We start from the raw sequence: 12120 nt of genomic DNA, 5'->3' as shown, positions 1-12120 counted from the left end.
GAAGATAACTTTATTAGTCCCCATATAATTGTTTTGCCAATTTATTGCATAATTCAGAACACATACAATTTATTGGAAACATCACACAAAAGCTGAATTGCAATCTTTACCACATAAAGCTCCTGACTTATTTGTACATCAGTAAAACTTAACTCTTGATTTTTACCTTCTCCCTGAATTGCAATCTAACTTTTGCCAATATTATTTCATTTTAATTTCTACTCATGCCAATATGCAAATTTACCTGCAGCTCCATAAACTCTTCCTCCTGTCTTGATGTTAAGATTTACAGGTGCTGTACCATAGCTCCTAAAAGTAACAATTATATTATGATTAATCAGAGAATTAAGTCAGCACGAATCCTCATGTACCTACACAAAAAATCTGAGTTATGTTGTGTACTCAAGATAAATTTACATTAAAAAGATACTTTCATTTAAAATGACTCAAAACCCTAAACTGAAGTACAAAGATAAAAAACAGTTAACACTATACTAGATGAAATCCTAGTACAATGAGCTTGCCTTATTGAACATTGTTATTTATAATAGCTTTTTTTTTTTTGTAATGGCAAAGAACTAGAATCAATTCTAGTTCATTAATTAAGGAATAGCTGCACAAGTCATGTAATACAATTGCAATGCAATATTATTGTGCCAAATAAATGATGAAAGGGGGAAAAAAAAAAGATGAAACGGTAATTTCAAAAAGACCTAGAAAGATTAATATGAACTGAGGCAGAGTGAAACAAGTTAAACCAGGAAAACATTTTACATAATTACAACACTATAAAGAAAACGACATCTGAAAGAATTAAGGACTCAGTAAAATAACCAACCACAATTCCAAAGTAAAAAAATTAAAGGTCACTAAAACAAAATAGTTCCTTAATCCTCATTCAGGCTGCTCTTTTCCCCTTATTCAATTCTGGGCCCAGTTTCTTGTTTATCCATAGGATGTCACTTTGCTTCATAGAAAAAAAAATTTTTTTTTTTTTACATTAAAACAGAAAGTACACAAGGATTTAATATTTCAGTCAATTCTGTGATTATAAAAAAGATATGAACACTGATGTAGTTTTGGAAACCTTGTTTCATACTCATGCTATCAAGAACACGTTTTCTATAAATGCTAATTCTCAAAAAAAAATTCAAGAGATGAAAAGGATCTCTCAATTGACTTAAAAAAAATTTTTTTTGCAAGGATGGGGAGAAGGCGGGGCAGGAGGAGGACATATAACAATGATGTCATGATTTTTTCCAAGTGTTTGTTGTAGTCTTTTTTTCCAGGTAGTTTGAGATTCATCCTCTCCACCCTCCAGAAATAGTCTAACTTCCAGAACAGACCTCCTCTGTGTGTTGTGTGTTTTATCTTTATTTTGGTGCCATTTAGATTTTTTTTCAAATGGCAGAGATTGTGAGATTGTGATACTATTCCAATGGATCTCTGAATGCATTAGTTTATAAGTTCACTAAAACCATGCAATTCACAACCCATCCATGTCTTTCCAAAAGTTAAGACCTTGTTCCATACTCATGCTACCCACAAAAGTTGGGCATTTATCCAACATATTGGAAGCGTTCTTCTTTCTCTAATGACACTGCAGGAGAACCAAATGGGGAACACACATGTCTCCCTGTTACCCCTCAGCACATCCTCTCTTCCTATCATATACTTCGTTCCTCTGGTACTTCTGTCTGTTAACATCTCCTGTACCAGAGATGGCAAATTCACATCATTCCCGCCCTCCTCCACTCCCATTCCAGTGCAGGCTGACTCAATTAAAAACAAAAACTAGGAAACATTTAATAAATAATGCAACAAAATACTGATTCATTGTTTTCTAGATCAATAGATTTTTGTTTCTATCCAGGTGACTTCACTGCCCTATTTTAAATTTCCACTCCCCTGTGTCTCATTTTAGTCCATCAGAGGTCGATGCAACTATGTCTTAATAGCGTTTATAAGGCGCTTTTAAAATGGTAGAAAAATGAAAAAAGGACAGGGTCAACAACTATTTTATGACTCATGAAGCTTTTAAATTTTACTCTTGAAAGTTAACTCAGGGGCAACTAGGTGGAGTGGTGGATAGAAGATCAGCCCTGAAGTCAGGAAGACCCGAATTCAAATCTGCCCTCAGACATTTAACACACATGTGACCCTGGACAAGTCATTTAACTCCAAATGCCTCAGCAAAAAAAAAAAAAAAAAAAAAAAAAGAAGAAGAAGAAAGTTAACTCACCCATACTGTGGTGCTCCAGTTTTAATATCACCAATGGTAACATGAACATCATCTTCATCATCATCACTGTCACTCTCACTATCATCTTCAGTTTCAGTCACCTTCTACACAGAGAATAATTTAAAAGATTCTTCAGTTAATTTAGTATAAAAAATCCACAAGGGTTGGAAGAGATCAAAAGTGTACTGTGTTAAATCAAAATTTCCTTAGTTATCTTGGGAGGAGAATCAGAGTTCACTGGATGATCAGTTGATTTTATTATTTCCAACTTTGACTTTAATATTAATGTGAGGTAGAACAAAATAATTCACACTTTTCTCAGTGATATGATGCTTAGCACATATATATACATCAGTATGTAAATCTCTTCCTCAGAGAATTACTTGTGAGAGAGCTGCCCAGCTTTGGGTCCAACCACAAAGTCGTCAATAAGGAGATGAAGCAAAATCCCACTGCTGGAGTAGAGTGTTCCATATAAAAACTCAAGCTCTGCAATTCCCTGGTCTTGCCTTTCCAGGGTAAAAGGTAAAAATATTTAATGACAGAACCCTGGGTAGAAGCACTGCCCCATACAACAAATAGAGTTTCTGAAAAAATGACCATAATTTTTGTTAAAATACTCTCCTAATACAAAATTCCACTGAATCTGGCTTTGTAAGATGGCTCTAATGCTTATTATCTGCACAACTTGGGAATATGACAACTTCATTGGACCTCAATCTCCTCATCTATAAAAGGAGAGGTGATGGAGGTTTGAGTTTAATGACTTTACATAAATGAAATTTGTTCTAGCTCTAAATCTATGGTTCTTAAAGATAAGTACCAAACTTAGCATACTATATCCCAGGGTGTCTTTTCTTAAGTTGCTTTACTTAAACACATCTTCTCAAAGAAACAATGGTATTAATACAGTAACATCCCTAATCCAATCCCCATAAGTTAAATTAACTTGTATTATGAAATCTAAACATCATGTCCCCCAATGTTCCTATGGGAAAACACCCTTACAGAGTTCTTGGTTTGCCAAGGTCACATGATATCCCACCTCTACCCCACCTTTAGCTTAATAACTCTTTTCCCTTAAAACCTTATTTATATGTGTGTGTGAATACACACACACACACACACACACACACAAATGAATACTTCCCTTTCTACTATACCTACTATTTATTGCCTCCCAATAGTTTTTCCTCAAGCTTAATACGAATCAAGCAATGAATTAATGAGCATTTATTACATGCCTACTAAATGATATACTATGTTAGGTTTTGGAAAACCAAAAACGAAGGAATCAAGTTTCATACTTTTGAATGTATATTCCCATCCCTAAAATGTATAGACCTTTTAAGGTTCATAGGCTAAAAGGAAAGAAATATGTAGGGAACGAAAAGACTCCTTTATATGCCTGCTTTCCAAATTCTCTTTATTCAATTAGACACCATTTTTTAAAAATGCATAATAAATGTTGAGGTTCTAAATGAAAAATTAAGATTTATTTTTTATAGTATTTCAGAGGAAAATAAGATCAAACTATCCTAACCATTTCAAAAGAACTGAGATTAGTTTCTCAACACAAGAGAAGCAAAGGAAATAGAAGGGGAATGTGTGAAACGGGAATGGGGTAGGGAAATAGCAAAGTTTATATATTCTCCTGTTTCCTTGTCATTACCATCACATGCTGGACTGGCCTGAGATAGGGTGACAGAAGGAGCAAACTGCATAGAAGCAGGTTGAAGGGAAGAGATTCCAGGTAGGAGCAAGTATGAAAGTTTAATACCTAATGGAGATCCAGTCATTCCAACAGAACATCCATCCTTCCATAACATAAAATATAAAAAATTACTAAATGTAATGCAAGAACTAAAAAGTAGGCTCAAAGTCAGGGAACATTTTGACAAATACAGAGCAATTTCATAGTTTGGATGTAATACAAGGGTTCTGCAGCTCAGCGTCGACAAGTTTAAGATTCTTTGACTTAGTAGCACTGGAAAACCTAATCAAATTGAGAGAATAATTACTTATGACTATCCATTATGAGCAAATTATTCTGGCCATGATTCCCATAGATATGATATTCTGAGAAAGCAAAACAAAATAGCATTAATAAAAATTTGAATTTACATAGTTCTGTGAAGTTCAGAAAGTATTTTCCTTAAAGCTATCCTGTGATAATCAGGAATATAATTATCCCCATTTTATGGATAAAGGAACTGAGATTAATAGAGACTAAGTTATTTGTTCAATCATCACTATTAATTGGTTCCCAGATCTTTAGATTATAAATCCTATGCTTTTTTGATATCAAGTTCTATACTCAGAGGCTTACTTTAAGCAAAGAAAAAACATTTCTCTACAAAATATCCTAACCCATATAGGAATTATGTTAGTTTGATAAGACACAATTAAACTTACTGGTTTTGATATCCCATTTTCTGCAGTTTCATCTTCAATTCCAGATGGAGGATTAGCACTTAAAAAAACAAACAAATAAATAAATAAAAATGCAGTCAACTCAGTTATTATATAACCAGTACATAAACTCTATCATGCCACTTTAGTATTTTTAAGGTCATTCATTCAATATATATATATATATATACACACATACATACACACACACACACACATATATATATATACATAATTGGCTATCACAAATACAGTATAATGAGACAGTAGGAACCAAACAAAGGTACTTGGCTTCAAACTGCTTATAGTCTTATTGAAAGTGAGAAAGGATTGGGCGGTAGTGGTAAAAAGGAATATATGCAAATAAATAATAACAGAATATGATAATATAGAGAAGGAAGAAAAAAATGACATCTGTATTGATTGATATTTTAAAGTTAAAAAGCCTTTTTGTATAGATGAGGACACCACTTTGACCAAGTAAAATGAATCACTAATGATGACAACTTAGTGATAGAATTCAAACTGGGTTTCTTGATCCCAATCTAAGTGTTTTCTTTTTCTTTCTTTCTGGAATTTGGGGTTAAATGACTTGCCCAGGGTCACACAGCTAGGAAGTATTAAGTTTCTGAGATCACATTTGAACTCAGGTCCTCCTGACTTCAGGGCTGGTACTCTATCCACTATGCCCCCAGCTGCCCCTCCCCCCCAAATGCTCTTTCCATTACATATACAATTTAAGAGAGTTCAAATACAATTAAAGATTATTTTTGCTGATGAGAAGCACGTAAGCTAGTTAATTCCATTCTCTAAATCAATGATATAATTTAACAGTTGATTAAGAAGCAGTTTAAAATACTATTTTTAAACTTAAATGATTAAGTGAAATTTTTAAACTTAAGTGAAAAGTGTCCTCTCATATGATAAAGATCACTCCACCCAATTTTGACCTTAAAATTCCTATAATCAAATACCAAAAAACAAACAAAAAACCACTGTCTATATAATGAGCAGGTCCTATATATACTACCTTTATATACCAGATACTACACTTAAGCCTTTACCAAAAAAAAGTTTCCAACAACTATGAGTTGTAGAATGGAAAACATTAACAACTTCATGATAAATGTGATGAATATAGAGTAGAATGAAAAGACCCATATGAACTGAAATAGAGTGAAAAGTAGAGCCAAGAAAATAGCATGTATAATGTCTATATATTAGTGTAAATGAAAAGACTCATAAAAAAATAAGTCAATCTTTGAAAACTATCAAAAACAAGCATGAGAAATATAAGACACCCCACGATCACACTATTCCTTAGAAGAAGTGGGTGTTTCACAAGATTTTTTATTGTATATTTTTCAGAGATTTCTCTCCTCTTTTTCTTTTTTTTTTTGGGGGGGGAAGAGGAGAGCCTTTAAAAAAACAATTGCTATATGAGATAGCTCTGTAAAGTGGAGGGAGAAAGATACTGGAACAAATTAAGATGATTAAAAAACCAGAATCATCAACAATTTTATTTTTAAAGAAGCCAAGATAAATATACGTGACACAAAAGGACTATGAGGAACAAAGCAACTAAATGACCCATCAAAACCCTTTTAAATATTTGGTGTCATGATTCAGAAAAAGCCTAATATTTTCATTATTAAATCCAATGTTCTCTGAACTGGATTTAAAATATTTGTTGTTATTTTATTGGTATTTTTTTAGATCAGTTATTTCCAGATATAGATTACTCCAAACAAAAGATCTTTTTAAAAAGTTCAGCACAACAGAGGTCACACCCAACAACATATTAATATCCCCAGTCTTTCACCTCTTCAAGAGGTAATTTTCTCAATTCTTCTTGGTCATTATAATTTACACACTGCTCAACTTTATTTATTGCTTTTTTCCCATTTATGTTGCTGCAGTAATTATGTATATGATTAACTTCACTTGGTATCAGCTTGTTTTCACATATCTTAGCAAATTCTTTATATTCCTTGTTTCATATGGAACAAAACTTTGTATAGACCACTATTTGTTTAACTGCTCCCCATCCATACTGATTTTGTTTCCAATTCTTGCTATTTCTTTGAACAGATTCACAGGAGTGGAATAAAATATAGAATGTCAAACTTTTTTTACATGTTAGTATCCCTAAACTTTTTTTTTTTTTTAAAACAAGAGATGGCCCAAGGATTCTGATAAAGACCTCATTTCTAAAATATAGAGAATTGACTCAAATTTATATAAATACCAGCCATTTTCCAATTGATAAACGTTGAAAGGATATGAAAATTTTCAAAGAAATTAATCATCTGAAAAATGCTCTAAATCAGTATTCACTAGAGAAATAAAAATTCAGTCAACTCTTAAGAAAGCCCTATATAACTCTTAGATTGGCTAAAATGACAGAAAAGATAATGATAAATGTTGGAGGGAATGTAGGAAAACTAGGACAATAATATATTGTTTATGGAGTTGTGAACTGATCCAACCATTCTGGAGAACAATTTGGAACTATGCCAAAGGGTTGTCAAACTGTGCATGCCCTTTGATCCAGCAGTGTCTCTATTGGGTCTGTGTCTCAAAGAGATCATAAAAAAGGGAAAGGGACACATGTGCAAAAATGTTTGGAGCAGCCCTTTTTGCAGTGGCAAGGAATTGGAAACTGAGTGAATGCCCTTCAGTTGGAGAATGGCTGAATAAGTTATGGAATATTATTATTCTATAAGAAATGATCAGGAGGATGATTTCAGAGAGACCTGGAGAGAGTTACATGAACTGAAGCTAAGTGAAGTGAGTAGAACCCAGAGAACATTATACACAGCAACAAGATTATAAGATGATCAAATCTGATGGACTTGGCTCTTTTCAACAATGAGGTGATTCAGGCCAATCCCAATAGATCTGTGATAGATCTGGGGACTATATGTGAATCACAACCTAGTATTTTCACCTTTTTTGTTTGCTTGGTTTCCCCCCCCCCCTCCTTTTTGACCTGATTTTTCTTTTGTAGCATGATAAATGTGGAAATAGGTATAGAAGAATTGGACATGGGGAAGGGGGTAAAGGAGAGAGAAAAATTTGGAATACCAGGTTTTGCAAGGTTGAAAACTATCTTTGCCATGTATTTTGAAAATAAAAAGCTATTATTAAAAAATAAAATTAAAAAAAGCTTTCTGGGAAGAATGAGTAGATCTCCCTTTTATATAGGAAAGATGCATCAGGAAACACATATGATACAAAGATAAAAGATAACCCCACAAGTTTTAATTTTTAAAAAACACTACAATGAATATTTTGGCATACACACATGTATATAAGAAAACATACATGTATATAAACATATATGTAGTATCTTGTTTCTGTATCCCTGCTATTTCTTAATAATGCATTGTGTGCTAAATAAACATACATACATACATATGGAACCTGTCTTTGACAAAAACTTCTTTCAGGCATATACTTAGCAATGGGATCACTGGATCAAAGGGGATGGACATTTTAATCACTTTTTAAACAATCCCAAAATTGATTCCATAATAGTTGGAGAAATTAACAATTCTATAAACCGGTTATATTAGTGTGCCTGTCTTCCCTCCGCGGCTCAAATATGAAGTATCTCCTCCTCCTCATCTCCTTTCAATTTACTAGTTATGAAGTAATTTGTTTCAATTGCAGTAATTCATAAAGATCTTTAAAGTAATAAATTCCATAAATTAAGTAATAAATTTATTTTCAAGATGACAAATATTAAGTACTTATATGGCAGGTAACATGCTAAGTGTTAGAAGATATAAAGCAAGGCAAAAACAGCCCTTACTCTCAAGAAATTTAGAATTTAATTGGGTAGGGGATAGGGTGTAATTTAGGATAAACTGAAGATAATCTGAGAGGAAAGGCACTTGAATTAAGGGTAAGATTTTAGCTGAGACATTAAAAAAAATCAGAAAACAGAAGGAGGAAGCAGAAGAAAAGGGAGGAGGAAGAAGGAGAGGAAGAAGAAGAAAAACTTTTAAGCATGAGGAAAGAAGGAAAGAACAAGAGGGAAAGAGAAAGAAAAGAAAGAAGGGGAAGAAAGACAGAAAAGAGAAAGGGAATAGATGCAAGAGGTGTTTCAAAGATAGAATGGAATAGACTTAGCAATAGATGTGATTGAGCAGGGTTGTGGGTATCTATATGTGTATATGAAAAAGAATGAAGAGTCCAGGATAACAACTAGGTTGTGAGCCTGGACAGCTAGGAGAATGGAAATGTCCATGACTATGACAGGGAAGTTTGGAAGAGGAAAAACTTCACAGGAGAAAATTCACTTTTGGAAACATGTTTAAGATGTTTATGGGACATCCAATCCCATAAGTAGCTGGAAATGCAAGATCAGATTGGGATCTTGGGAGTTGGAAGAGAAGTAAAGATTGAATTAAAAAACTAAGAATCATATGCACAGAAGATGATGATTGAATCTACAGGAGCTGATGAGATCACAAAGCAAAACAATATATCTGGAAAAGAGTAGAGGGTTGAGCGAGCAGACAGAACCTGGATGAAAACCTAGCAAGGGAGACTGAGGAATGTTCAAACATGGAGGATAACCAGGAGAAAGCAATGTCATAAAAACATAGAGAAGAGAATAGCAAGGACAAGGGAGCAAACAATTCGATTAAGGTGTTTCAGAGAAATCAAGAAGGATCAATATTGAAAAAAGTCCATCAGATCTGACAATTAAGAGATCATTGGTAAGGTATCACTAAAGAGAGGAGCTTTGATTAAATGATGAGTTAAGAGTAAGAGGAAAGGAAGTAGAGGAACTGCATGCAGACATCTTACACAAGGAATTTAGCCATGAAAGCAAGAAGAGATACAGGATGCTATCTAGATGGGAAGAAAAGATAAAATGAGGGATTTCCTGAGAATTAGAAGACATGGCCTGTTTGTAGGCAGCAGAAAGCAGCCTGCAGAGATGGAGATATTGAGGATAGTGAGAGAATGGTCAATCTGCTGAAGGAACAGAATCACTTGTGAAAGTGGAGGGGTCTTCTGACCTCAGACACTTAACATTTCCTAGCTGTGCAATCCTGGGCAAGTAACTTAACCCCAATTGCCAAAAAAAAAAAAAAAAAAAGGATCTGCCTGTTCAAAGAGCAGGACCATCTCTTTCTATGAGACAGGAGGACATAGGGGCTCAAAACATCAGAGGTGGGAAGAACAAAATGCCTTTTTTCAGTCAAATATGAAGATGATTCTAAGCTGAGAGGGCAAGGGGAGCTGAACAAACAGGTTTAAATAGGGATGAAAAGGTTAGAAAAGGGTCTGTGGCTAGTGGGATAGTCAATGCCTGAGGTGTAAAAGGCTGTCTTGACCCTGGGTGAGATGCTCAATTAAAAACATGTAACAAATTTTAGTGGATACAATCGGCACAATTTCATGATTTTTCTCTAGTATTGTTGAATAGCATATGAATTTAGGAGTGATGACAATGGGTGATGGGAATAATTTAAGGCTGGGATTTATCAGGGCCAGAAGGGTGATGGGATAAGGGCTGGTTCAGGTAAGAGTCAAGATGAGTAAGGGCAAAGAGTACAGCCAGTACAGGAGTGATGGGCCAGGGAGGAACTGCAAGTCACAATGAGGTTGAAGAGCAGGGTAAGGAGCAAGGTAGAAGGTTAGGTAGAATGTGAACAGATTATGATCAGATAGAAAATTTCAGAATAATGAAGATTTTTTTTGGTTAACAAAAGCCTTCGATTCCCATAAAAACAATGCTCTCTGCCTGAACTGTGCTTTCTCCTGCCTGTCTGTTGAATCCTTACCCATCTTTTAAAACAGTAGTCAGGTCAGAGTTCAGGTCAGAAGAGTCTGTTTGGTTCATATTCTAGCTCTGTAATTTATTACCTGTGTGAACCTGAGTAATTCACTTAAACCCTCCTGGGCTTCAGGTTCCTCATCTGTAAAATGAGACAATTTGACTACATAACCCAATATATACTCTGGTTCTAAATCTATAAACATAACTAAAATGATCTTTTCCACAAAGCCTTTCTTTGTTCTAGCTCCCTTATTCATTCATTAAACATTTAGTACTTGCAGACCCTGTGTTAGATTGAAAATGACATCATGATCCCTGCCCCTATGAAACTTAAGAGTCAAATAAGATAACTATAATACACAAATTTAATGAGAAATGCATTAGAATGGAAGCATGAAGTGATATATGAAGTCCACCACTACCAATCATCAAAATGAGCCATTAGTCATTAAAGGTAAATTTCTGAAACTTAACAAATTTGTTTTTTTGATTGACTTTGTTTTTCTTTGACTATGCATCAAAATGCAAAATGATATGCACTAGTAGTGCTTACATGGTGCTTTTTTTTTTTTTTTTTTTTTTTTTTTTTTTTTTGCTGAGGCAACTGGGGTTAAGTACCTTGCCCATCACACAGCTAGGAAGTGTTAAGTGTCTGAGGTCATATTTGAACTCAGGCCCTCCTGACTTCAGAGCTGGTGCCACCTAGCTGTCCTCATGGTGTTAATTTTTAAAAGCTTAATTAAAGTAATGCAAATAAAATTTATGAAATAATCATTGCTGATTGTAATAAGGATTTTTAAGGATTCAGAAGACTAAATCAACACTTAAAAACTAAAAATTTTAGTCTTTCAAGTTTATGAAACAACAATTATAGAGGGCCACAGACAGTGAGGAACCTCTGGGTGAGGTATAAGACCTTTCAGTCCAGAGGAAACCTGCTGATAATGTCTGATTTGTCTCCCCGTCTCCCCTAAGGACCCTCAGTCTTCCTGGGCAGTTGGGGGGTGATGACAACCTGTTGTGATTGAAGCAGAATGATACCAGGCGGCAAATTACAATAGCAACTTGTTTATGTGGTCCCACACATGCAGTATTTACTGCCCAGTGTTGTTTTTGTTAAATAAGGGTATAAAAAGGGCAAAGTCCTTGGAATAAACAGACTCCATTTTCCCACCATCCCCAGGAGTCCCAGGGCCTCATCATTTCTCCATTAAGACAGTATATTTTAATGACCCAGGTGTGAGGGCTCTAGAAAGCAGGGCACAACAAACAATGACCACCTTTATTGATTAGTATAATCGGAATTAGAAACTTTTCAACAGAAGTCTAATGTTATAAAGGACTAAACTGACAGAAGTCTTTTCTCAAAACATAAGACAATTGTAATGATAATAAGAAAAGACTAAAAACAATTTATTCTAGATTAATGAGAATTGATATGGGTAGTCTTTACTTAGGAAAGGGTGGCCTTTCATAAATAAGCTTGTAAAAAGCTACATTTTCCATAGAAATTGAAAATTAGATTCCTACTCTTGCTCACAGAAGTCTACTTAATTCAAAACATAGGCAAACTTTAATACTAAAGAGTACTTACTAGCTCAAGTGCTATTACAGAGTCCAATTTTATGAAGCGATTTTTGGTTTATGAATACTTTTTTCAAAAAAA

The 12120-nt window shown here is 34.3% G+C and overlaps 1 protein-coding gene across 4 annotated transcripts in view; it reads right to left on the bottom strand.

Annotated features, from left to right (window-relative positions):
* FIP1L1 (factor interacting with PAPOLA and CPSF1) overlaps positions 1–12120 on the bottom strand; it is a 75284-nt gene that overhangs the window by 60400 nt on the left and 2764 nt on the right. For all 4 annotated transcript variants that reach the window (XM_031942612.1, XM_031942614.1, XM_031942615.1 and 1 more), the window contains exons 3-5: positions 4658–4715; positions 2243–2346; positions 245–309 (exon numbers count right to left, since the gene is read on the bottom strand). In XM_031942612.1, coding sequence (XP_031798472.1) covers positions 245–309; positions 2243–2346; positions 4658–4715 — 227 coding nt within the window. The remainder of the gene's footprint in view (positions 1–244; positions 310–2242; positions 2347–4657; positions 4716–12120) is intronic.

Source organism: Sarcophilus harrisii, chromosome 6 (assembly GCF_902635505.1).
Source record: "Sarcophilus harrisii chromosome 6, mSarHar1.11, whole genome shotgun sequence".
Classification (NCBI taxonomy): domain Eukaryota; kingdom Metazoa; phylum Chordata; class Mammalia; order Dasyuromorphia; family Dasyuridae; genus Sarcophilus; species Sarcophilus harrisii.
This window is presented reverse-complemented; position numbering and strand designations above follow the sequence as displayed.